Source organism: Malus sylvestris, chromosome 10 (genome assembly GCF_916048215.2).
Source record: "Malus sylvestris chromosome 10, drMalSylv7.2, whole genome shotgun sequence".
NCBI lineage: Eukaryota > Viridiplantae > Streptophyta > Magnoliopsida > Rosales > Rosaceae > Malus > Malus sylvestris.
In genome coordinates this window covers 24,395,387-24,422,874 of record NC_062269.1, presented here as the reverse complement: position 1 = coordinate 24,422,874, position 27,488 = coordinate 24,395,387, and the positions used below count along the sequence as shown (strand labels likewise).

At 37.2% G+C, this 27,488-nt stretch overlaps 2 protein-coding genes, 2 long non-coding RNA genes and 1 pseudogene across 17 annotated transcripts in view; 1 reads left to right on the top strand and 4 right to left on the bottom strand.

The window, feature by feature from the left end:
• The window catches only part of LOC126585319 (disease resistance protein RPV1-like), a 66,403-nt gene extending 60,693 nt beyond the window's left edge, over positions 1-5,710 (bottom strand). Inside the window, exons 1-4 of the mRNA XM_050249712.1 lie at positions 5,186-5,710; positions 2,406-3,492; positions 1,915-2,202; positions 58-1,815 (exon numbers count right to left, since the gene is read on the bottom strand). Of these exons, the coding sequence (XP_050105669.1) occupies positions 58-1,815; positions 1,915-2,202; positions 2,406-3,492; positions 5,186-5,514 (3,462 nt within the window). The 5' untranslated portion in view covers positions 5,515-5,710. The remainder of the gene's footprint in view (positions 1-57; positions 1,816-1,914; positions 2,203-2,405; positions 3,493-5,185) is intronic.
• Positions 1-13,899, bottom strand: part of LOC126585329 (TMV resistance protein N-like) — a 71,959-nt gene extending 58,060 nt beyond the window's left edge. For 2 of the 13 annotated variants that reach the window (XM_050249726.1, XM_050249728.1), the window contains exons 1-3: positions 13,485-13,898; positions 13,072-13,126; positions 7,438-7,504 (exon numbers count right to left, since the gene is read on the bottom strand). The gene's annotated coding sequence lies outside the window, so the exon portion shown is untranslated. Of the gene's footprint in view, positions 1-7,073; positions 7,144-7,437; positions 7,505-13,071; positions 13,127-13,484 lie in introns of all 13 variants that reach the window. The other 11 variants (XM_050249727.1, XM_050249731.1, XM_050249723.1 and 8 more) reach the window with 10 other exon arrangements.
• Positions 4,627-4,849, top strand: LOC126585360 (uncharacterized). The gene is made up of 2 exons (XR_007610478.1): positions 4,627-4,717; positions 4,786-4,849. It is a non-coding gene; the product is annotated as an uncharacterized LOC126585360 (long non-coding RNA).
• Positions 13,900-15,227: 1,328 nt separating the features above from the next.
• On the bottom strand, positions 15,228-19,600 carry LOC126585352 (uncharacterized). 2 transcript variants are annotated; one of them, XR_007610469.1, is made up of 6 exons: positions 19,153-19,600; positions 18,743-18,805; positions 18,195-18,268; positions 17,833-17,955; positions 16,379-17,671; positions 15,228-16,162 (listed from the first exon to the last, which is right to left on the bottom strand). It is a non-coding gene; the product is annotated as an uncharacterized LOC126585352 (long non-coding RNA). The 2 variants fall into 2 exon arrangements; XR_007610468.1 differs by having other exon boundaries at positions 15,228-17,671.
• Positions 19,601-24,949: 5,349 nt separating this feature from the next.
• LOC126584350 (uncharacterized) lies at positions 24,950-27,212 on the bottom strand (annotated as a pseudogene).
• Positions 27,213-27,488: the final 276 nt, after the last annotated feature.

The following is a 27,488-nucleotide window of genomic DNA, read 5'->3' as shown; positions in this document are numbered from 1 at the left end:
TTCCTCTTCTTCCTCTTCATCGTATTCTTCCTCTTCTTCTTTTAAATTTGAAGACGCTTTCTCTTCTTTTAACTTTGAAGACGCAGTTGCCACTCGCATGATTCTAAGCTGTGAATCAACCATTATGCTGCTCCTTGCATCATAACCCAAGCTTGGACAATCATAAAAAGTATGTTCCTCTTGTAGCAATTCATATCTATTCCAACATCGTGTAATTGCAGTCCTTGAACTCGACACTGTCTTCAGTGACTCGCAGAAATCTGCATGAAGACGACGTAGCATTGGGAGCTCTGGTAGAGATCGAAGGCTCTTGCACCCGAATAAGCACAGCCTAGACAGCTGAGAAACTTGTTTAATGCTTGAGGGTATGCTCCGAATTTTGGTTGTGCCCAGATTAAGAACCCGTAATGAGGTTGAGCAAATGACGCCCTCAGGGATTTCTAATATACCGCTGCCATGGAGGTTTAGTACTTCAAGAGAGAGAAAACCAACTGAGCCTGCAGTCGGCTGAGCAAAATTTCGAAGTTTCCGACAGCAACTAAAGCTGAGCGTTTTGATATTTGTTAATTCGTAGATGCTACTTGGGACAACTCTAAGTGCAGAGCAACGAGAGAGATCAAGTTCCTCAAGAGATTTCAACTTACAAATGCTCGGTAGGAGACTCGCAATATTCATGCAATGCCTCAGTTTAAGTTTGGTGAGACAAATGAGAGACCTCATTGATGATGTGGGCAATACTTTTATTCCTGTGAGAGACAAATCCAATTTACCATTACCCCTAGGAAGCTCCCAAAACTTTTCAAGAGAGGTGCAGCCATTTAGACTAAAAGCACCAGAGACTTTCAGCTTGCAAGTGTCGCTTGGAAGTTCCTTAAGTTTTTCACAATGTGTAATATCCAAGGAAGAAATTTTTTCATGAGACCAAACTGATGAAGGCAACTCCTTTATGCCACTGCCATGTAAATTTAAGGATTCAAGATTGCCTGGCATCTCTGGAAGATACTCGAGAAGCTTGCACGATGAAAGATCAAGATAAGTAAGTTTGTCAAGATTTTTAAGATACTGAGGAATTTCTAATATACCGCTGTGTTGGAGCTTTACTTCTTCAAGAGAGAGAAAACCAACTGAGCCAGTCCGCCGAGGAAAATATTGAAGTTTGCAACAGCCAGCAAAGCTGAGATATTTAAGATTTTTTAATTTGTAGATGCTACTTGGGACAACTTTAAGTTCAGAGCAATTACTGAGATCAAATACCTCAAGGGATTTCAACTTCCAAATTCTCCATGGGAGACTCGCAAGATTTTTGCAACCCTCCAGTTTAAGTGTGGTGAGACACTCAATTGATGATGTGGGCAGTAATTTTATTGCTGTGCAAGACAAATCTAATTCACCAATACCCCTGGGAAGCTCCCAAAACTTTTCAAAAGAGCGGCAGCTACGTAGACTAAAATCACCAGAGACATTCAGCTTGCAAGTGTTGCTTGGAAGTTCCTTAAGTTCGTCACAATATGTAATATCCAAGGAAGAAATTTTTTCATGAGACCAAACTGATGACGGCAACTCCTTTATGCCACTGCCATTTAATCTTAAGGATTCAATATTGCGTGGCATCTCTGGAAGATACTTGAGACACTTGCACCATGAAAGATCAAGATAAGTAAGTTTGTCAAGGTTTTTAAAATACTGAGGAATTTCAACCAAACTTTCACATCCATAAAGATTCATGTGCTCGATATTTGGACTCCCCCAGAGATCTGGAAGTGCAGTTAGATGGTTGCAGTGCTCAAGTTGGATCACTTTTAAGTTGATAGGATTCTGTAACAAATTAAAGAGAAAAGGTAAGAATTAACAACTTTGTCTGAATAAGTTTCTACACTACATCTTACACAAAAAACCTACAACAAGCACATGTACCTGGCCTCCATCCCAAAGTTGCGTGACGTAGCTCCAGGGCATATGAAGCTCAACAAGATTTTCAAGAGAAAATTCTGGGGGCAAAGATTTCGAAGGATAATTCCCCCAGAAAAGATAACGAAGAGAATTAGGAAGAAAGATAGTTTCACACGTTTGGCCCCGCAACCACCCCCAAGAATAAACACTGAGCAATCTCATCTTATACATCTTTTTGAAGTCTGCACGATCCAAGTTTAGCTTTGTATTCCATGACCGGGGAAGGATTATGGCTTGAACCTTTTCAGTTCCCTGACAACCAACAGCAAAGTACAAATGTGAACACACTAACACACAACAAAATTTAATCTAAACTACATTTGTAGGAATATGACTTTTTTTTTGTAAATGAGTTTTCTCAAGCTGTCTTCTCATATAGCAAGTACACAGTATTTTATTGATCTATTTCTTTTCTTTATTGTTTAAAAAATTGTGAATGCACTTGCGGCTCTTACCGTGTTATTTTTCAACACATGATAAACATCCTCCTCAATGAATAGCCTACTGCGTCTTCCGGGCTCTTGTTCGCGAACAATTGCCCAACCCATTTCTTGTACCAAATCATGCATATCTATGGTTTCCCGTTCCGAATCAATCGATATGAGAGACCTATCACAGAGAACTCTAATTCCATCTGCCGCACATGAACCACCAAAGTCTACCATCTTTTCTACATACTCAATACGCTTCCCTTTATAAAAGCACGCTATATCAAGAAATACCTCCTGCGCATTTCTTCCCAATCTATTATAGCTTACTCTGAACGTATTTTGAATTTCTTCATTGGGATAATCTCTCAGTGCGCTCAATGCATTTTCCCACTGGTCTTTGCTCTTACATGGAAACAATAAGGAACCCAAAACTTCAAGAGCCAGTGGAATGCCTCCAGCATATTTTACCACCCTTGCCGACAACTCTGTATATCCTTCTCTAGGAGAGTTATCCTTGAAAGCATGAAATTGAAAGAGCTGAAGAGCGTCATCAGTATTTATTTTCTTAACCTCGTATATATATTTTTCATCACTAACAGCTTTCACGAGTACGCTCTGTTCTCTACTTGTTACGATGATTCTACTTCCATTCCCGTAGCGACGATTATCTCCAGCTAGATCTTTTATTTGCCTTGAGTCACTAACATCATCAAGAACAATGAGAACCCTTGTACGTCTGAGCCTTTCTCGATCAAAAGTCGAATCTGTAGAGATATTTTCTTCCTTTAAGATCTCTCTAAGAAGTGTTTTTTGCAATTCATCAACTCCATCTTTCTCTGATTTCTCCCTAACGTTATCAAGAAGACAAGAAGCTTCGAAGTTAGAAGAGAGTTTCTTGAACACAGCCTTAGCAAGGGTGGTCTTTCCAATGCCACCCATACCCCAAATGCCTACAGTACGAACACATTGCCGATCTTTAATGCTTAATAACGATTCAACTTGCTCGATGCGGCTTTCAAGTCCAACCATGCCGTTTGAATCATATGATGTTTCACGTTTCAATTTCGTTAAAATATCTTCCACTACTTCCTTAATGAAATCAGCCTCCGTCCTGCAAAATATGATTACAAGGGTAAGGGGTGGGGTAGATTAGGAGGTCCCAGGTTCGAAGACTGGTGTGTGTGTGTGGGTGGGGTGGGGATTAAAAAAAAAAAAAAAAAAAAAAAAAAGATATATGGTATGTAATGCTTTAACTAGTCTAGTAAACCCAGTTCAAAGACACTGCTCACGCAGCGTATCGATGTTTTTGCCTTGCACTGTTTCATTTCCTTTGTATTTTTTATTTTTGCATAGTAGAATTACTAACATGCCCTTTGGCCCAGCTGTTGTAGAATTTTCCCACGTGTTGGTCATCTGAGATTGCTTTCCTCAGGTGTCGCTCCCTCTCTTCGACATCATTGTTCCTCTTTACGTGCTATGGCCAATTTCAGTACCGAGATTGCGATTAGGAGAATAAGGAATTAGGACGAGTAGAAGCCGATTTAGTAGCAGCAGCGAAAGCAGTGAAATTTTCAACTGTAGATCAAGATTTGTTCATGAAGGAAAGAGATTTAGTCCCAAAGTTTCATGCATTCTTCGCTCATTTCAGCTTCTGGCACTGTTCATTTCACTGTTAATTTTTCTGGATTTGAGCTAATTCGCGCACCCATTTGTTTTCTTAGCGAGAAAGTTCGCATGAATTACAAGTTCTGCTTCGGCTGGGAGAAGCTGTGTATTGTGTTTATACAAGTATATAAGGCAACGATGACCTGTATTCTTATTCTTATTAATATTATTATTATTATTATTATTATTATTATGTGCTGAAAGTTTATCAACGTTCACGTTACTTATCAGCGTTCACGTTACTTAGTAAGGATGAATTTAAAGAGTGGATTAAGTTTGAACTTAAGCTTATTAGCCTGGTTATCGCAAAGGCGCTTCTAGAGGCCGCATTAGAGCGTGCTGATGATGAGGAATAAGGGGATGAGGAGGAAATGGTGAAGGCGGAGGACCAAAAAGTTAGTCCCGAATGCCGGAAAGTCTGCACTGACTAATTAGTAATTATATGGTTTGTTGTTTTCGATTTTGTGGTGTAAGGGTGTTTAATTTGACCCCCTTTTTTATTTTTTTATTTTTATGAATGTTGAATATGGTGTTGGTTTAGCTAATGATTATATTGAGTGTGGTTTATGGTTATGGTATTAAGTAGTTTTTTCATTTGAATAACAGTTTGCTTGGTGATGTGGTGATTCATTTTCGAAAAAAGATGTTTTTGTGATGGGGTTTTCGGTAAGGTACACACACGTTAGTATAGTGAAGTATTGGAGGGAAACAAATAGGGTAAATTTTCGTGTTGTGTAAGTTTGGTGAATTGGTCATGGTTTACAATTTTATGTCAAATATGGTTAATTTGCGTTTCTCAGTGTTATATTTGTATTGATTATGAATAAGGTTCAATTTACCTAATAAATTTTTTTAGAATTTTATGTCAAATATGGTTAATTTGCGTTTCTCAGTGTTATATTTGTATTGATTATGAATAAGGTTCAATTTACCTAATAAATTTGTTTAGAATTTTATGTCAAATATGGTTAATTTGTGTTTCTCAGTGTTATATTTGTATTGATTATGAATAAGGTTCAATTTACCTAATAAAAATTTGAAGTCTATGTAATGAATATCCTTTCCTATAAACAATAAAAATAAAATTTGAAAAGAAATAATCACAAGTAGAAATTGATACAAGTTACAAAGTTAGTTACCCTTTTTTGTTTGAATAATCAAACCCAGAAAGATCGGCTGCAGTCCTCAAAGCTTTCCTCCACTCGCGCACCTCGCCCATACTGTCCAAACGTTTTTCAAGTTGAGCAAATGCATCTGCATAACTCCCCTTTTGTTTTCGCACATCTGATGGACTGATGTCGTAAAAAATGGGTACAACCATCTGGCCATTTTTCTTTTTGCATTCGAGTATATGCACAAAGAGGTCGCACTTGGTGCGATGGCAAGTGCCTTCGCCCATGAGCGGTAGGTCTCGGGTTCGAGACTTGAGAGCAGCCTCTCCATAAATGGGGGTAAGGCTAGCCGACATTCACCTCTCCCAGACCCTGCGTAAAGCGGGAGCCTTGTGCACTGGGTACGACCTTTTATTCGAGTATATGCACAAGTTCATTCAAGCACCATGTGGAAGACGCATAGTTTTTGGAGAAAATGATCACCGAAAGCCTTGAATTCTTTATTGCTTCTTGTAGGGCGGGTCCAATTTGGTCTCCTTTCTTCAGCCTGTAGTCTATGTAGGTTTCGATTGTCTTCCCTTCCAAAGCGGCATGAAGATGGCTGGTAAAAGTGTCGCGGGTGTCCTCACCTCTGAAACTAATAAACACATCATACTTTTCTCGAAAAGAGGGGATATCAACATCATCGTTGTTATCATCATCAACAGCAGCAGCAGCATCAGCAGCACCAGAAGAAGTCCCAATCACCTCCATCTCTCTATCTCTTGGAAAGATAAGAGAACGAAGAGATCGAATGAAGTCCATGATTACAGAGAGAAGATGGAGAATATGAACTATAGTTGCACCTGAAACTAGATCAGATTTTAGTACAAAGAAATTGAAATCGTACTTCATTGAGTATGTGCACTAAGTTACAAACGCCAGGGAGGACAAAAATTTAAAATTTAGAGAGACAAGGATTGGTCACCTAAATTTTTTTTGATAATGCAACTGTTAAAAGAAAATTTTGTCCACAGTACTCTGTAAGGCATCTTTCAATAAAATATGGACGATCGGGAAGATTATTAAAGATTAGACAAAAAAAAAAAAAAAACCATATAAAATAAAAAGACGAAATTTCTCAGCAAATTCGGCGTAGCAATTGTGTGCATTCAAACAGAAGAAAAGTGAAAGAAAGAGAGGTAAAGTTTAAGAATGAACCCCCACCTCCTCCTCCTCCTCCTGATGCGAGGAAGTTTCCTAGTTCTTACTGAGCATGTGCACAAAGTTACAAACACTCCAGAGAGGACAAAAATTAAACTTGAAGAGACAAGGATTAGTCAACCAAAAAATATTTGATAATGCTACTACTTAAAATTTTTCTTTTAAATATGCTTAATTAAAATAAAGTTTTGTCCGAAGCACTCTTGCAAAGGCATCTTTTAATAAAATATAAGTACAAACAACTATCCAGGAAAATCATCAGAGATCAGAGAAAAAAAACAAAAAATAAAAAGACGAAATCGCTGAAGAACCTTCGGCGCAGAAACAAAAATGAAAAAAAAAAATATTCATTCACTCATAATGACAAGTTTTATAATTTTCATGAAATGATCGACTCTGAAATCCGACATCATAATCCATAAGCTTTAAATTTATATGTCTTTTAGACATATTGCAAACCAATTGTTATGACCAATTGAAAAACAAACAACTGCAAACAAATTGGGAAAAAGGAAAAAATTAACAAAGATGCAACACACATATTAAAACAACACATATAACATGAAATGCAAACAAACTACTAAAATTAAAAATTTCAATTTGAGTATTATAAAACCTAAACAGAATATGAAACTTTCTTCTAATTGTAAAAAATAAAATTAAACCAGATGGTATAAATTTGAACTCAATTTTAGAAGTTTAAATCACTTACTTTTTGTGTAGAGAATCTTGCAACGCAAACAAAACTAACTTGATGTTAATTAATGCCACGTTCTCAAACCCTGTGAAAAACCAACATAAATATTATTGAACAATAAATTTATTAAACTATGAAGTAACAAAATTGTTAACCACCACAAAAAATGTTTTAACCTATAAAAGAAAAGAAAAAAAGCTGAACCGCACTAAAGACATAAACGGAAATACAAATTTAACACGGAATGACATTTGATATACCAAAAATTTTTAAAGAATGATACAAATACCAATACACATTTATATATATGTATAAACAATTATCAATATAATTAAAAAAAAATTGTAAATTCTAAATTGGACATTATTTGTCAGCTCACCCTTTTTTTTTCTTTCCAATTTCAGCAAAGGCACTTCGTAGCTTATATAAATTGTTGTGGCACTAATCTACAATAGAAAACGTAGTCATAGATAAGATGTACAAAACAATAACACTATAACAATATTTTTTTTCATTCAAAGCAATGGCAACATATATATATATATATAAACATTTATCAAAATGATTATAGAAATTTGTAAATTCCAAACTGAGAAAGCTCTATTTCTAAGAAACATCAACAACAACAACAACAACAACAAAGCCTTTTCCCACTAAGTGGGGTCGGCTATATGAATCCTAGAACGCCATTGCGCTCGGTTTTGTGTCATGTCCTCCGTTAGATCCAAGTACTCTAAGTCTTTTCTTAGAGTCTCTTCCAAAGTTTTCCTAGGTCTTCCTCTACCCCTTCGGCCCTGAACCTCTATCCCGTAGTCACATCTTCGAACCGGAGCGTTAGTCGGCCTTCTTTGCACATGTCCAAATCACCGGAGCCGATTTTCTCTCATCTTTCCTACAATTTCGGCTACTCCTACTTTACCTCGGATATCCTCATTCCCAATCTTATCCTTTCTCGTGTGCCCACACATCCCACGAAGCATCCTCATCTCCGCTACACCCATTTTGTGTACGTGTTGATGCTTCACCGCCCAACATTCTGTGCCATACAACATCGCTGGCCTTATTGCCGTCCTATAAAATTTTCCCTTGAGCTTCAGTGGCCTACGACGGTCACACAACACGCCGGATGCGCTCTTACACTTCATCCATCCAGCTCGTATTCTATGGTTGAGATCTCCATCTAATTCTCCGTTCTCTTGCAAGATAGATCCTAGGTAGCGAAAACGGTCGCTTTTTGTGATCTTCGCTAGATTGCTCCGGTCATTAGTGTGGATAAGTATATAAATGGATAGAGTTAGGAAAGCAAACACAAGATGTACGTGGTTCACCCAGATTGGCTACGTCCACAGAATAGAAGAGTTCTCATTAATTGTGAAGGGTTTACACAAGTACATAGGTTCAAGCTCTCCTTTAGTGAGTACAAGTGAATGATTTAGTACAAATGACATTAGGAAATATTGTGGGAGAATGATCTCGTAATCACGAAACTTCTAAGTATCGGAGTGTGGTGTCGTCTTGACTTGCCTTAATAGTCTCATAGGTAGATGTGGCATCTTCTCTGGAAGTACTTTTCCTCCATCCAGGGGTGGTATCTTTAACTGGTGGAGATGCACAAGGTAATGTATCAATTTCACTTGAAGCTTACTTGTAGTTTCAGGCTTGGTCAAGCGCGATACAAACCATGTAGTAGGAGTCCCCCAAGTCGCCGAGCTAGGGGGTCTGCTGAAAGAGGTGACAGACAAGGTAAGCAATCAGAGCTCCGACTGATTGTTCACCTTCTCCCCATCTTGCAACAGCATGAAGGATAAAGAGAAGAAAAATGAGAAGAGATGATATGAGATACTTTTGCTTTTGAAGAAGTAACTTTCCACAGGCTTATTCTTGAACTGAGCTGGAGGGTTTTCTGGTTTCCTCCAGAGTATAAGGCCGACTGAAGAATTTGAGGGTCAAAACAAGTCCATCAAATCTAGAGTACGTTCCACCCTGCTGATATAGGATACTTTTGCTTTTGACAGAGTAATGGATGTATCGGCACGTGTGCTGTTACGCTTGTCTCCACATGCTTCCTTGTATCCTTCGCACTTGCCCTATCTGTTCCTCAAGCAGATGCGGAATCTTCCCTGGAAACATAAGATGTTGAAGATGAGTACTCGAGAGCAATGCCAGGTAAGTAATCAGGTAAGGGGTTCCAGGCAGTCAGTTCCTGGCTGGAAGCTTGATTCCAAGTGCTGACTGATTGCTCTCTTTATCCTTGTCTTACAGGTAAAAAACAAGGCCAAAGGAAAAGACAGGGGAAAAGCATGATATGGGATACTCTTGCTTTTAACCCTGATGATATGAGATATTCTTGCTCTAGTATAGCTTGTTTGCAGAGGTATTATCGGGGGGAAAGAAAGCTGAATATTTCGAAAGGCTTCGTTGGGAGTACCCTCTCAGATATGATGAAGGGTTGAGCATTTTTGCAGGTCTGCCTGTCCGTTGGGGATGGAGGTCGACATATATAGGAGTCTCCCTAACAACAAGTAGTAATGCTATTCCTTTACCCTGCTTGGTCATAGCACGGTAGTGGGAGCTGTCAGTTTCACATGTTTTAACTCTGTCAGAGCACTTTGAAAAAGTGGTCTGTGGTATCTGGCTCTCGAGATTCGGAGAACGATGCCTCTTCGATTTTTGAGAAAGCAATCATGCTGGGGGTCTGGCTCTCGAGATTCGGAGAGCAGTGTCTCTTCGATTTTTGAGGAAGTAATCATGTTGGGAGTCTGGCTCTCGAGATTCGGAGGGCGGTGCCTCTTCGATTTTGGAGCAAGCAATCTTGTTGGGAGTGTTGTCTCGAATGTGAGTAAAGGTTGGGCATGTTTGCTAGTCTACCTTGCCACGAAGCACAGAGGTTGACACACAGGGACTTTCCAATTATCCAGCAGTGGTACTGTTCCTTTACCCTTGTGGGTAATAATATGGTAGTTAGACCTTCAAAATTTATGTGTCTAAACTTTGTTAGTGCTGTTTCTTTGCTATTCTTTTACCTTTCTTGGTCAGAGCGATTTAGTGGGAGCTGCAAGCTTCACGTGCTCAACTTTGGCAGAGAACTTTGGCAAAGTTATCTGTGGTACCCATGAGCTATTGTTGCGTGTGGGAAGTGGGTAATTGAACAGTAAGATTCATGTGCTTTCTACTTCACCAGAAATCTTCGACAGAATGCCCATAATTTCTGCAAAGCTGAGTGTGCGTGTGACAGGTGCTGACAAGGCTAGAAAAGTAGGTGCCTCTTCGATTTCTGAGATCGGCCCTCGTGGTCTCTGAGCAGCCCAGCTTTTGAGAAAGCGAGCGCCTCTTCAATTGATTCGGAGAACGATGCCTCATCGATTTTTGAGAAAGCAATCAGGCTGGGGGTCTGGCTCTCGAAGATTCGAGGAGCAGTGTCTCTTCGATTTTTGAGAAAGTAATCATGTTGGGAGTCTGGCTCTCGAGATTCGGAAGGCGGTGCCTCTTCGATTTTGGAGCAAGCAATCTTGTTGGGAGTGTTTTCTCGAATGTGAGTAAAGGTTGGGCATGTTTGCTAGTATACCTTGCCACGAAGCACAGAGGTTGACACACAGGGACTTTCCAATTATCCAGCAATGGTACTGTTCCTTTACCCTCTCTTCGATTTTTAATAAAGTAGTCATGTTGGGAGTCTGGCTCTCGAGATTCGGAGGACGGTGCCTCTTCGATTTTGGAGCAAGCAATCTTATTGGGAGTGTTTTCTCGAATGTGAGTAAAGGTTGGGCATGTTTGCTAGTCTACCTTGCCACGAAGCACAGAGGTTGACACACAGGGACTTTCCAATTATCCAGCAGTGGTACTGTTCCTTTACCCTTGTTGGTAATAATATGGTAGCTAGACCTTCAAAATTTATGGGTCTAAACTTTGTTAGTGCTGTTTCTTTGCTATTCTTTTACCCTTCTTGGTCAGAGCGATGTAGTGGGAGCTGCAAGCTTCACGTGCTCAACCTTGGCAGAGAACTTTGGCAAAGTTATCTGTGGTACCCATGAGCTATTGTTGCGTGTGGGAAGTGGGTGATTGAACAGTAAGATTCATGTGTTTTCTACTTCCCTAGAAGTCTTCGACAGAATGCCCATAATTTCCGCAAAGCTGAGTGTGCGTGTGACAGGTGCTGACAAGGCTGGAAAAGTAGGTGCCTCTTCGATTTTTGAGATCGGCCCTCGTGATCTCTGGGGAGCCCAGCTTTTGAGAAAGCGAGTGCCTCTTCGATTTCTGAGATCGGCCTTCGTGGTCTTTGAGCAACCCAACTTTTGAGAAAGCAAACGCCTCTTCGATTTCTGAGATCAACCCTCGTGATCTCTAAGCAGCTCAGCTTTTGAGAAAGCAAACGCCTCTTCGATTTCTGAGCAGGCGCCTCTTCGATTTCTGAAGCTCCGTCGAGTGCAGATTTTTATAGGGGCTGGCATTAAGTTCCAAAGCACACTTGAATCTCCACCAGTAGAAGCTTCATTCTTGCACTTCTAAGATCTTGATTTGTCCGACCTCTTCTCTCTTCAACACCTTTGAAAATGTCTGGCCCCTCCGACCGTCGTTTTGACTTGAACCTTGTTGAAGAGGCAGCCCCGCCTTCTCCAGACAACATATGGCGCCCATCCTTCGTCTCCCCTACTGGTCCTCTTACCGTTGGGGATTCCGTGATGAAGAATGATATGACCGCTGCGGTGGTGGCTAGGAACCTTCTCACTCCCAAAGATAACAGACTACTTTCCAAACGGTCTGATGAGTTAGCTGTTAAGGATTCGCTGGCTCTCAGTGTTCAGTGTGCAGGTTCTGTGTATAATATGGCCCAACGCCTATTTGCTCGAACCCGCCAAGTTGAATCATTGGCGGCTGAAGTGATGAGTCTCAAACAGGAGATTAGAGGGCTCAAGCATGAGAATAAACAGTTGCACCGGCTCGCACATGACTATGCTACAAACATGAAGAGGAAGCTTGACCAGATGAAGGAAACTGATGGTCAGGTTTTACTTGATCATCAGAGATTTGTGGGTTTGTTCCAAAGGCATTTATTGCCTTCGTCTTCTGGGGCTGTACCGCGTAATGAAGCTCCAAATGATCAACCTCTAATGCCTCCTCCTTCTAGGGTTCTGTCCAGTACTGAGGCTCCAAATGATCCCCCTCCGGTGCCTTCTCTTTCTGGGGCTCTACCGACTGCTGAGACTTCTCCTAAGCAACCTTTGTGAAGGCTCCCTCTTGTGTGTTTATTTTGACTCATGTATATGTACATATTTGTAGCTTATCGGGGATATCAATAAATAAGTTTTCCTTCATTTCAACGTATTGTGTTAAATACACCAAAGCCTTCTTCGCTAAGTTCTTTGAATTTTCTTTTGTTGAAGCTTGTATGTTGAAGCTTTCTGAGTGGAGCATGTAGGTTGGGGTAGTGTTGTTTCTAAGAAAGATTTAAAAAAAAATTACAAAGCGCACACACTTTAAACTAAGAAATCTCTATCCAGGCACATAATTTATCTTCCACTTTATTTTTTCCCCTTCTTTTAATCAAATAACTTTTTTTAATATAACTAAATATAAATCCCAAATCGTAATCATCATACGGAATTCACTCAGCTACCTAAATGACTATTTTCCTAAGTATACACACATATACATGTAAATACCTGGGCATTCTTATACAGAAATTTCAATCATAAAACACACACCATTTTTGATCCAACACAATATACACCTTAAATTATAATCTGAATGTAGCTGAACCTTATGATGTAATTAAAAAAGGAAGAAAGCGAAAACATTATCTACTTCATCCTTGACTTTGTAACCATAATAGAGAAACTTGCTTTAAAACAATGAGTGTCTATATTGTTATCTACATCATCCTTGACTTTGCAACCACAATTTAAGCATTCATAGTTATGGATACATCGTATAGCCCTAGCTAAGAAAAATTAGTTTTGATACATATACATCGAAAAAGCCATCAAAATCACCTAAATTCGCTATTTTTTATTACCAGAGCTCAAGAATACCGAATTCCACAAAACCCCAGCTTTAGTAAACACCAAGCCCTGAAACAAAATTCAAAAGCAACAAGAAATGAACCCGAATTAGACCAATAAACACTCAAAAGTTTTACAATATTTTAGCTTTAATTAACCCCAAATTTGAAAACAAATTACGGAAACAACACAGGAAGCAAAACCCAATTCATCATCTCTCTACCAAAAGATGCAGAAACAGGTGTACCAAACAGCAATTTAACTAATGAAAACAAGCATATTCAATATTCACAAAATACAAACTAGAACAAACACATATCAAGCTCAAAAAACTGACTTGATCCAAATAAGTTGACCCAAGTCTCCCTTAAACATACAAAAATCCAGCTAAAAGTTCAAAGCTCTGGGAAAATTTCAAAATACTCACCTGAGATAATTCCCTTGCAGAAAACACAGATGAATCAAAGATCCCGGAGAAGGGTTCTTGAATCCACAGCAAAGCTTCCTTCTTTTTCCACAAAGACAGACTTTCCCGGTCAACAAAAAAACAAGTGCAACATACGATTTATATAAAAATACTTGCCCAATAATTTTTTCTGGGAAAATTGTAAAAAGGTGTGTGAATGGAGATGGATTTTTGCAGAAAAAAACGTTGGATGGGATTGGAGAAGAAAAGAGAGGAAAAGAGAGAGTGCTTGACTGGCTTTTTCTTGGTTTCCTTTTCCACGAAATGGGAAAGTTTTTTTAATATTTTTACTGTTAAAAGTGTGTTTTTATTGGTCTATAAACAGTTATCACTACGAAAAGCTTCGGTCTTTTCTGTGCTTTTGTGTTCAACCACTCTTCTTTTTTTTCTTTTTTATTTTTTTTTATTTTAATAAAACTATAAAAGGTTTCGGTCTGTATAAAGAGATTTTTCGGTGTGACGATCATTTGACAGTATGTTATGTTATTGAGTTATGAGTTAAACAAATTTACATGAGTATTTTTTTTTTCATATTTGGTGAATTTAAGCACAATTGTGATTTACTAGAATTTATGACTAAGAGTGTTATTGTCACAAGGACGTTAATCTTGTATCGTAAAAGACAAACACTATAACTAACAAATAGATGGATGTGTTATAAGATGAGTGGATCAATGAGGGCACATGTCAAAGTGGTGATGACAAAGAAAAATTACTCATTAGGCTCCTACAAGATAAATGCTAAGGATACTTAATACAATGATACTCTCTAATGATTTTCTACCACCTCACAATTTAACGTCAATTTTCATGTCAACATTATAAAATATTGTGTCAAAAATATAGGGTGAAAGATAAGGAGGTGGATTGTCCACCCTCCCATTTTCATACTCTTCCCATGCTCTCCTGTGATGTGTGGTCAGGATTAAACCATGTCAACATTTTATATTAATTTTTTATAGAAATAATAAAACAAAAATGAATAGGAATATAAAATATTGACGTGGCTTAACCGTGACCACACAAACAAAAGAAGATGGGGAGAGTATAAAAATGAAAGGGCAGACAATCCACCTCTGAAAGATAATCCATAGAGCTTTGAACTTTTAGCTCAGGTGAGTATTTTGAAATTGTCCCAGAGCTTTGAACTTTTAGCTGGATTTTTGTATGAATAGGGAGACTTGGGTCAACTCAATTGGATCAAGTCAGTTTTTTGAGCTTGATATGTGTTTGTTCTGGTTTGTACTAGAAAGTGATGCCCGCGCGTTGCTGCGGGATTAGAAATTGTATGGGTAATTATGTTTGAAAAACTACCAAAGTTAAATCTAGTATCATCAACGTATCTTTAACTTTCCAGCAGTATATAAATGTGAGCTAATAAATATATCCCTAAGTTTCTAGATGTGTTTAAATTGAAACTAATAGATCCATAACTTAGGTTTCAAAATGCACTATAGCATTGATTAATCTAAACAGAAGTACCTCAGCAAAGCAAACAATTTTATTTCCTTTAGGAATATCGTTGTTTTGTTACTTTACAAAGTGAATTTGTTCGAAAAGATTGAAAGTAAGTGGGTTTCAACTTTGAAATCTACATCATGAGTAGATTAAAGAATCAGTTTCTCCAATTTTATTCAACACCACTAAACCACGCCATGACATCATCTTGCAGGGAGCAAAAAAGATATCTATACAAACAATTAGAAAGAATATAATTGTAAATATAAAGTTCTGTGATTTAATGGTTAAAAACTATGAAAACTATGTATATATTAAGAAATAAAAAGTATACGGAAACTGAGGACTTATTTGAGCTGAGAGTTCAAATAATGTTTTAAGAGTGATAAAAAATTTGTTGGATTGAGGTGGTTATAATGAGATATCTTCTTCTGCACAAAGAGTTTCAGATGCATGTTACCAAGGAACATAACATGCTAAACAGCAAACTCTGAGCAAAGGTAACTCATTTTGGGTAATGACACATTATTCATTAAAACAAATCCTTTTTCATTAGATATGTAATTATAATACTAACAAAGATCAAGAATACAAATGAAATGTTTACATTGTTTGAATTAATCCAAAAGACATGATTTTATCATGTCAGACATGCTGATGAAAACCCATTTACAGCAGTCAAAATGAAATCCAATCAACTATAAATTCGTGATTAATGTGAATTGAAAAAAGAATAAGCCTGGTGACATTCAGGACAGAAACTTAATACTGTTAAAAAGACTGGGAAAAATCCGAAAAAAAAATCTTGTTGCAGCCACAAATCAGTTAAAGAGTTTTAAAATAAATGAGCTTGCTTAGATAATTATATTTACACCCAGAGAATAGCATATGCAGCAAGCTAGTACTAACGAAACACTCAAAAAAAGGCAAAACTCATTTTCATTTCTTCCTAAAATTAAACATAAAAATGCAAAAATTGATCACATTCGAACTCAGAGATTCGGAAAAATGATCTATGAATAACAGAATCAAATTATCAATGATAAATTGAATTAAGCCAATTCGAGTTTGTCCTACTAAATCTTTTTTTACTCAAATAAGAGCATAAGCAAGTTCAATAGTTGAAACCTTTGTAAATCCTTCCCATTATACATGTTGCTCACAATTATTTCATTGCAATCCTGCAGATATTGCGGATCAAGATTGTTTGAAAGAAAATGAAAATTTTGAGGTGTGTGCAACTTGTAAGTCAGTACAGAGCTAATAGATACACAATTACAAAAATGACTTCATAAGCATCCTAATTAAGAATGTGATACAAAAGTAACCATACTTATTTGTAGCAATCAGTTCTACATTTATGTTCAATTATCAATTATCAATTAACAATTTCATACCTTTTATGTCACGGATGTGGGACCTATGAATTTCTATTGCCTTTTTTGTCCATCTAATTTGCAATCTGTGATTTTCTTTTCTTTTTTATCATCCTTTGAGCATCCTGCAAAGAACATGGATAAGCAAAGCATTCAGAATATTGCTGTCTAATCTATATTTTGAGGAAACAAAAACAAAACTCTGTTTTTTTCCAGTGGGTGCAAAGAGAAATTTAGAAAGAAATGGGCAGGGTGGGTATGAATAGTGAGAACGTGGAAGTGAAGCTGGAAGCAGAGGATTGCTGCGTTTACTGCAAAACCAATACTTTATCAAAAGAAAAATTCAAAACACTCAAAACCCAAAAAAGAAATAAAACCCAAAGTCCACAAAAACACGAAAGAGAGAGAGAGGAGAGAGTAAAAAAATGTTATTATTTTTTACATCAAAACTAAAAAATGCTTATAAAGACTCCAAAAAACTACAAATGAAACAAATATTGTTAACATTGGAGCAAAAACCTGACTCTTTGAGATTTTCTTTCCTTATATGTTTATATAAGTGATAATCATGCTAAACTGAAAATAGCTTTTGGGTCCCAATGGCCTTCTTTATTGTTTTTCCTAAAAGGGTTAGCTGCATATGGGGGAGATGTTGGCTTTAAAATCAAATTTGAGAACATTTTAGAATTTGATTTTTATTTTTTGCCTGTTTGGTTAGTTTGCTTTTCATAATTTGTTTTGCTTATTGCCCAATGGAGTCGATGAGCATACTAAATAATATTAATCTCTGAAAATTAGAGGGGATCCTTTTGAACACACAATGTTACCGTTTGAATTAAAATACATGAAATCCAATAATCGACTCTAATTTAACAGAACATTATATAAACATATAATGAAAGCAAAACACATACAAATTTGGATTATCATTTACAGATAGTATTAATCATATATTTATGCTAAGCTTCCTTATATTTTATTTTAGGATTATATATTGACATTCCATTGTTGCGGGAATGTCAAATGGATTATATGTACTGTATATGTGTTAACCAATTGACTACATGTGGTATAAGCATTTTACGTAGATTTTATACACACCATATTTTTAATTCATTTATCTAAAATATTACTGAACTATATAAAAAACTGGAGGATTCAATTCATCCAAACTTCTGAGATCTAAACTTTCACCCTACAATCTATTCTTTAAGAGTTCATTTAGGACGCAATTGAATTTTACTGCTTCCTTCATGTTCCTCCTGCTTAGTTGCACACTCATTTGTCTCCCAATCCCTTCCACTCCTACATTATCTGTATCGATGAAAGATTGAAAAAATACAAACTTTCATATAGCATATCTTTCAATCAAGTAAACATTAAAGTGGTCAAATGCTTAACCATCTAATAATACTCCTAAACCAAACCCAATAAAGTGATATAAGCAGAGGAGAATCAAGCAATGGAAACTCTACCTATACACATATAACACGTTTGACTGACCTCAGGTCCATAGAAAGGATGTCACGGTGCACAACGTCATAAAGATCTTAAACAGCCTTAACTGCACATTTCTCCAGTTCGGGCGTTCCTCCTTTCTATGCATTATATAAAACGAAGCAAAAATTTTGAGAAAAAAAAAAGAAATCGATATACCAGAACATATGACAAATAAATAACTATATAAAAAATATCAATTTTATGTAATTAGAAGAAAAGAAAACTCAGAAAGATAATTTAAATTTTAGAGAGCTGCCTTCAAAATGTTAGACAACTATCATTGGAAGCTTGTAATGACTACCCAGTTCACAATTGTGAAGTCAGAAGAGGAACTTACAGAAATCATTTATACTCCCTCAGGATTTACATATCTCAAGTAGTCATCCCAATTGTTGCTAGTCTCATCATAGCCTAAAAGAAATTTACAAAACCATTCATATCACACACATGAATTTTGATATAAAAAATATACATGAATTTAAAGAAGAATCTGACAATCCATAAATAAACCAATCTAAAGCAAAGAGGGTAGCAGACGCTCTGATGTGATTTATCCATTTGTAGCATTACCATAATGAATAGACCCATATTGGTTAACAGAAGGCTGCAAGGAAAAAGAACTCAAGCTTGGAACCACCACATATAACATAAATGAAAGAATGTTTCAAATGTAGTTTGTTAGTAGTTTTTCACAATCAATTGTTGTGATACCTAAATACCGTACCTCACCCTGTTCAATTTATATAACGTCTCATACCATAACTACAAACAAATACACAATTACTTAGTTTCTCAAACAATCAACTTTCACAATGTTACCAAAAAAAAAAAAAAAAAAAAATTGTTCCACAAAAGCCTCAAAAGGAAAAAACCAAAATTATTTACCTTGAGCACAAAGGGCTTCAAAAGCTTCACACAAAAGCCCCAAAAAATGAAGAGTAACGTCTCCTAAAACGAAAAACAGAAGCAAATCATACGCCCAGACAACGAATCTAACGATATAAACAAAACACAAAATTACAAAAACAAAATTCATACACAAATCCCATCTGAATATCGAAAACTGTCAGCGAGATTCTCTCACCTATGCAAATATCTCGATCATCATCCGATTCCAATCAACTTTAGTTAAGTGAATTAACGTTAATAAATTGTAATAGGAAGTAATGATTATGTCCAACCTTCGCGTCAACATTTGTAGGCCATATCTATAGAAACTACCAAAAAAATTTAAAGGCCATACTAAGAAAGTAAAAAAAAAAAAAACTCATCAGCAAACGCCAGGGGTTTCATACCTTTTATATACCTTGAGCACAAAGTGGTTCAAAGGTTGCACACGAAAGCCCCAAAATTGCAACACCACAGTTTCTTGAAATTGAAAACTAAATCATATCTAAGCGCGCACACAAAATCCTAAAATTACAAACGCAAAATTTAAACACAAAACACCCAAAATTATAAAATCAAAATTTAATCTGCTACCCCTTCTCTCCGTTTTTCTCTCACCCTAATCTCCATTTCTTCAAATGACCTACCTCCCTGTCTCCGTGTATACTCCTGATCTCTCTCATTAAATCAAAACTCTCAAACCCAATTCAAAGCCTCATCAGAACCCATAGCATAATCTAACTAAAAATATTACCCAAAAAAAAAAAGATTCAATTTTTAATATTTTAAAATTGAAGAAAACACAACCCATAGATTTGGAAAAAAAAAAGAAAAAAAAACCTTCGAGATGTAGGCTTCAAAGAACTTACCAGAAAACATTAACCTTTTTGGCTTAAAATCATCTTCAATCCAAATCAAAAAGCTAAAGAAGCTTAAACTGCTTCGGATTTTTCCAGTGAGCCAAGATTTGACAGGATAGAAACGAAAGTTTGAGAGCGATGAAGACCATGGCGACAAAGAGACAGGGAGAAAAGCTTGCAAAACACAGAGAAGAGGGAGAGAAAGGAGAAATGGAAAGCAGAGAACTGAAATAGAAACGGCAGCAATGATGGACGCGTGCCAAGAGAGGAACAGAAAAAGAAGATCGAATCTAGAGGCACACGGATGAGAAGCAAAGGATTGAGGGCTGGTTTGGTATTGCTGTGCTTTGAAAAAAAGCTGCTGTGAGAATAAGCGGCTGTGCTGTGAGAATAAGCGGTTGTGAAATAAAGCAGCAGAGCATTTGGTAAACTTTTTTGTAAAAGTGCTTTTGGAAAAAAAAGTAGTCTGATAGTGGGTCTTTTCATTAAAGGAGCACTGTAGCTCCATGTGCTTTGAAAAAAAGCCAGTTTTCCAAAGCTGCAAATAGCAGCTTCAGCTTTTTCCTTTGATTTCAGCTTATTCTCACAGCAGCTTCCAAAATAAGCCTTTTTTTTTTCAGTTTACCAAACACCTAAAACCCTCACAACTTTTTTTCATAGGTGCTTTTTTTTTAAGCACCTCACTCCCAAACTAGGTCTGAGTATGGTGGAGGAGAGACCGAGAGAGAGAAAGGGGAAAATGAAGGCCAAATGGGTCTCTCCCATCCCTCTCAATCTTTCTATCACCGACACCAACCCTTGATTTGAGGAGGAAAAATCCAGCCTAACCCCATTGTTTGGCAGCCTCACTCCTCTTTCTCCCTTCCCCTCCCTCTTCTGCCATCTCACGCCTCTCTCCCCGAAATCCCTCCATGGCTGAAATGTAAATAATGCAAAATCGAGGCCCATTTTATAATAGACTGGTAAAACCGTAAATATTTCGAAATATGTTCATAGACAAAAGTACCCTCATACCTTTTGATAATTTCCCTCCCAACCAGCTCATTTGGCTGTGGCATTGTGGTAAATAACATGAAATCGAATGGCAAACAATTGACTGTAGCTAAGCCACAGTCCATTCATTCCTCAATTTTAGAATAGATAATTTTGTGAAGAGGTATTCATCAATTCTCCCCCTGAACTTGTGATCATTGGTCAATTTCCCCCCTCAACTTTAATTTTGGCTAATTTCCCCCCTCAACTATCATAATTAATCAATTTCCCCCCTCAACTTTAATTTGGCCAATTTCCCCACTCAACTCTCATAATTAGTCAATTTGCACCCTAATGTTAATTTTTTTTTTAATTTTCCATCTATTCTTTTTTTTTTCTTTCAACCTTTCTAATAAATTCCAACAAAGTACTAAAATTAACATAAACTCACCTGCATAATATAGGGTAAAATGTACAAAAACATAATACAATTAGTATGTGATATGGGTTGATTATAAGAAAAAGTTATGAATCGGGTTTAAAGCATGTAGAAGAAGAAATAATAATCCTAAACTCATGGATCAGACCTATTTCAATAAAATGGGTTATTCTTAATAAGGAGTCGAAAATTATGAATTGACTAGCCATTTTTGCACTAAAGCTCGAGTCTCCGCAATTTACTTGAACTTAGCTTTCACTTTTATAAAGAAAATTGTATTCACATACAAAAATGTACACATCAATCCTTTTCGTTATCAATTTTGTATAGTAAAAAATCAAATAAAATTACTCCATACTGATTTATTATGACTAATAATACTATCTATGATAAATTGTAAAATTCTAAAGTTTAATCTATTTGTAATAGGATAAAGACATAGGAAAGTGATTAACATACATCTTATTTAGCTTCTTACACACACTTGTTTAATTATGATCAAATTAAAAAATTAACAGTAGGGTGCAAATTGACTAATTACGAGAGTTGAGGGGGGAAATTGGCCAAATTAAAGTTAAGGGGGGAAATTGACTAATTATGAGAGTTGAGGGGGGAAATTGGCCAATAGTCAAAAGTTATGAATCGGGTTTTATTAAATATGCTTGTTTTCATTAGTTAAATTGCTGCTTGGTACACCTGTTTCTGCATCTTTTGGTAGAGAGATGATGAATTCGGTTTTGCTTCCTGTGTTGTTTCCATAATTTGATTTCAAATTTGGGGTTAATTAAAGCTAAAAATATAGTATAACTTTTGAGTGTTTATTGGTCTAATTTGGGTTCATTTCTTGTTGCTTTTGAATTTTTTTCCACCTGTTTGCTCCAGATGAATTTGCCATTGGATTTGTTCAGCACCATGTCCCATCAATCGCACTCCATCTTCAATCTGCTTCCCTTTACCCCTTTATCAAGTTCACCTTTTTATAGGAAACCGCGATCAAGAAAACATGAGCGTTTTCATTGTAATCATGACTTTGATCCCCCCCCCGCCCCAAAAACACCAAAAAAAAAACACCTAGTTGCCTTTACCCATGTACTTACAACGTTCAAATTTCAAGGACAACCCCCCCCCCCCCAAAAAAACACCTAGTTGCCTCTACCCATGCACTCACAACGTTCAAATTTCAAGGACAACGAATGAACATATCTCCGGTGACATTGAGTTTTTACTTTCTTTTGAGAGATTCTGAATTGAAATTTTATAAATGATAATTTATGAAAAAAAGAAAACAATATTCGAACTTCAAGCACTCAAGATAAAGAAAGACAATGATATTATACTATTGTATTTTTTTTTTTTTTAACAAATGATATTATCTATATTAAGGTAGATGAGGTGGGCTTATCTTCACAATGAAATAACAATAATGTGGTTCAAATTCAACTTTTGTGAGAATTGAACATAAAATCTCTCACTTACAAATGAAGAGAAATATCATTAGATCGTAGTACAAAGTGACTATATTACAACATTTTGAATATCCCTTTCCAATGTGGCTGGAGTTGAAATTATCACTCTTGCATTGAAGTCGTGTGTTTGATTCTTCCATTCTTCAATATGGTTCGTATAAAAAAGATTATCCTTTGAGTCATTATCTCAAAATCCTATTTTGAAATAATCTGATAATGATTGAAATAACGTTGCATGGAAGTATAGCTCCAATTCCAATGTGCTTGTAGTTTAAGTTGTTACGAACATTTACACAAGTATCCAACGTCGTGCGTTCAATTCCCCAATGTGTGATATTTACACATCATTCGTTAATATTTATCTGTTGATTTTTCTTTAATTCATCCGATCTGACGGTCGAAAATTAGAAAGATGTGTGAAAAGTAAAATCAGGTGTGTGAATATCACACCCCAAAAGATTATCCTTTTAGTCATTATCTCGAAAATCCCAGTTCATAGATGATCATACAATGATTGAAACAGTGCTGCATGGAAGTATATAGCTCCATTCTCTCTAGTTGCTCCAAAACAATCTTCAAACTCTGTAAAGTTTTTGGAGATGACAAAAGTGGGTTTGAATTTGAGTGCCACTGGGAGACAATTCATTAGTGTATATATGGATCAAGAACAAGATGATTAGGGTTTTTTTCCGTCTCGAGAACAATTCATTAGTGTTTTTAGGAGAGTGGGGGAAGTTCAGGTCTACATTTATGGAGTACAAGGAAATCGGAGCTTTTCTTTGGCTGCAGCAATGTTGCCGATAACTTTGCAAGTAATATATATTAGATATTTTCTAATCTCATTTCTGCCCATTTTGTTTCTCTCTCTCTAACGAATAAGGTTTTTCTAGTTTCTTGTTAGATTCGGGTGATCGGATATTCAGAATGAAATTTTTTTATACCATATTTAGGGCCTCGTATTTGGACTTCGTATAAATACTCAAGGAACTTAAATGTAATTATGTAATAAATGAATGGGCAAATATGTAATTAGGGGAGGAGCCCTTATTCTATAAAAGGCATCCTCCCCCTCACAAACCCTAAGCCTCTCATATCTAGGGCAAAGCTCTCACACTCTCTCTCTCACAAATACTCTCAGATAAATACAATCAGTGTGGACGTAGCCCAAATCTTGGGGTGAACCACAATACTCCTTGTGTTATTTACATTTCATGCAGATTCACAGCCGGGTTTATGTTGTTCCAAAACCTCCGGTTTTGTGCATCAACATTTGGCGCATTCTGTGGGAATCGATAAGAAAAGTTGTGTCGGTTCTCTTTCATTTTTTCACTTCCGCCGTAGATCTGCAAAATCTGCAGAAACCCAAGAACCGAACATGCATAGTCACTGCAAAATCGATGGAAACATAGTCACATTCATTCTTTCTCTCTCCTATCACTAACCCACACAGAAAAATAGTCACAGCCTATCTCTCTCTCTCAAATCGCATATGAAAACGGGGCAAATGGGTACACTGTTCCCTAGTTGGACTGGCTGCTTTGCCGACAAATTCAACCGATCGATAAGTCACGAGTCATCGCTGAGTCACCAGTCTGAGGCGGCTGCTAACGTGGACGGTGATAGCAAGGAATCGGAGAACATGATCTCGTTCGAGACGGCTGAGACTGAGTTCTTCTTTTCCGAGCCGAGTCCGAGTCGTCTCGCAAACAGACAGAGTCTGTCAGGATCAGGAAACTGTCGCACAAACTCCAGCATCCTTGCTTGTCTTGGCCGTAGTGATGAATCCTGTAGCAGCGATCTTGAAGTTTTTTTGGGAAGTGTGGCTCCTTGTGTGTTATATGGAAGCAATGCGGAGAGACTTGGATCTGCTCCTGGGACGTTAGCAAATCACTGCCTGCCATATTCACTGCCATCCGCCGCAAATTCAACCTAGAGGTGAGAGCACCAGAGGTCCCACTCCGTCTCGCCGCAGTGCTCGAGGGTCTCGTCGGCGGCTTGGAAGAGAGGGTCTACTTCGTTTGGCATTCCTCACCTCTTCAGATGGAGAGCATCATTCCTATAACCAGGTGAATCCTCCTCATCCGAGCCCTAATTTTCAGCCACCCAGAAGCCCAAATCAGTGGAACAATCCCAATCAAGGATACCCACAACCTGGAAACCGTAATCAGTCCATGTGTTTGGGCCTAAAGTTGCTGTCAGTGACGGGAACCAGTGACCAAATCAGTACCGCCGCCGCCGCCTCTAATGTCGTCACTGTACTCGGCACGAACGACGAAATTGCGATTGGTTCGCAGGTGAAAATGTTTCCTTTGGGTTTGGGCCTCGGCAAACACCCAGGGACGAAGCCAGCCAGAGATTTGTGTGAATGGGGCATCCTCAAACAACAAAGTCATAATTAAAAAGCTTAAGAATTTACTAAACACAATACTTATATATTAATTCATAAAGTTTTTCATACAACAGTCCTTTACAATATCCCTCGACGCGTTTTCATGTTCTGAAAGCGTTGCATGACAACATCATTACTAATACCATCAAATATCTCTCTCTATAAAAATAACCATGTTATCATTCATCCATTGATCTCCCATTCGATTTCTCAATCGATTCTTCAGAATTTTCATGGCCGAAAATGCTCTTTCAACGGTTGCAGTAGCAACTGGAAGAGTTAGTGCTAATGTCACAAGCAAGTAAACCAGCGAATACACCTTGTGTTTCTTGCATTGAACCATTTTTTTTGCAAGATCTCCAATCTCTTTTAAACCTGAAAACTCAATGCTAGACCGCATATCCACAATGTAAGTCTCAAGTTGAATCTTAAGTATCACCAGCTCATTCATAGAGAAGTCTTTAGGATAAAATTGGGCAAGACGCAATAACTTTTGGCTATCAAAAGCAGAGAAGGAGTCGGCTGGACATAAACATGCCAAACAAAGAAGTAACTCAGTGTTGGTCTCATTGAAACGATTATTTAGTTCTTGAAGCTGCCAATCCAAAACAATATAAAATATCCCAACACAATAGTGATGCATATTTGTGACTGCTTTTGCTTTTCGTTGCCCTCGCCTTCGAGAAAGAAACATATCATCCATATTAGGCACATCAATATCATGTTTAAGACAAAATTCTGAGACTTCATTGAGTAAAGAATCCCAACCATTTTTCCTCATTATCTCCAACCTTTGCTTACAAACTCCAACCAACTTCATAGCATTTACAATATCTTGATCCTTCCTTTGCAATGCTTCTGACAATTCATTGGTTATTCCAAGTATATCTTTCATCAAGTGTAGATTAAACACAAAATCAAATGATTGCATGGAATCCAATAAATTATTCGCTTCACATCTTTGTTGAGAGCTTACTCCATCATCTGCTATTACTTCAAGTACATCAAGTATGGATGAAAACATAGTCATTATACTTACTAAAGTACCCAAGTGTGAACCCCAACGTGTTTCTCCAGCACGTTTCAAAGTAGTTTCTTGATTTTTGCCTTTCCCACTTGTAGACTCACCACTGTTTAGTGCTTCAATAACTGCAATAGATTGCTTCTCCCGAAGAAGATCACAACGCTTCGATGAAGCTCCAACAACATTTACCAAAATAGTAACTATACTAAAAAGAGACTCAATTTGAATGTTCTTCTTTGCCACAGCTACAAGAGCTAATTGAAGTTGATGTGCAAAGCAATGAATATAATAGGCACAACCACTTTCTTTCATAATAAGAGCTTTAAGACCATTGAACTCACCTTGCATATTGCTGGCCCCATCGTAACCTTGCCCACGCAACCTAGACATGCTCAATTTATGCCTAGAAAATACCTCATCAATGGTTTCCTTGAGTGAGAGAGCAGCGGTACTAGTAACATGCTCAATGCCAATAAAACGCTCAACGACATGCCCATTCTTGTCCACATAACGCAATACAATAGCCATTTGTTCCTTCGTTGATACGTCACGAGATTCATCAATCAAAATAGAGAACAACGAAGTGCCAACGTCTTCAATAATAGCCTTGATCGTCTCAGTTGCACAAGCATTTACAATGTCTTTTTGAATATCTGGTGATGTCAATTTGTGATTCTCCGGAGCATTTTTCAAAGTAACGACTTTCACATCCTCATTGTGGTCAGCAATAAACTGTAGAAGCTCAAGAAAGTTTCCATGGTTGCTTGAATGTTCAGATTCATCATTACCACGAAATGCAAGCCCTTGTCTCAAAAGAAATCGACAACAATCAATTGATGCATTCAACCGAGCTCTATATTGAATTCGAGCTTCATCATGAGTTTTAGAGAAAAAAGACTGGATATGTTGCTTTTGACTCCTTAAAGCTTCAAAATTACTCCACGCTTGATTGTGTGCACTATTGACGCCTCCAATATGAGTTAGAAGTCTTTCTTTCTTCTTCCAGTTAGAAAATCCTTCGCCAACAAAGAAATCACCACCTGCTTGTTCTCCAATGTTTGGTTTAAAAAGGTAGCAACACAGACAAAAGGCAGCATCTTTTTCTACACTATATTCCAACCAAGTAGGAAAATCATCAAACCAAGCAGGGTTGAATCGTCTTTGCGTGTCTCCATATTTCTTGTAAGGAAAATTATGGGTTTTAGGTTGTTGAGGACCAGCTAGTACATACGCTCTTCGTACTTGATCTCGAATATTAGGATTGTAATCCAAAATTCGAATTCTCTTACCAGGATCTGATGGAAGATTTGATAAAATAAATTATGCACTATCATGTCCCCGAGTATCATTATTTTTCTCAATAATTGGGGATGGCGGCACTGATATTTTTTTGAAAAACCTCTCCATGATGTTTCAGCCTACAAAGTTAGTCATATACCAATAACATATAAGGTTCATACGTAATTTGTAGAATTTATAGAATAAAAATCTCAATAAAATTCTTAGACTCTTAATCCTAGAGTATACTATACTAATATGCCTAATAATAACTAATCCATTTCTTCTTCTTTTTTGGGTTTCGAAAGGGGATGA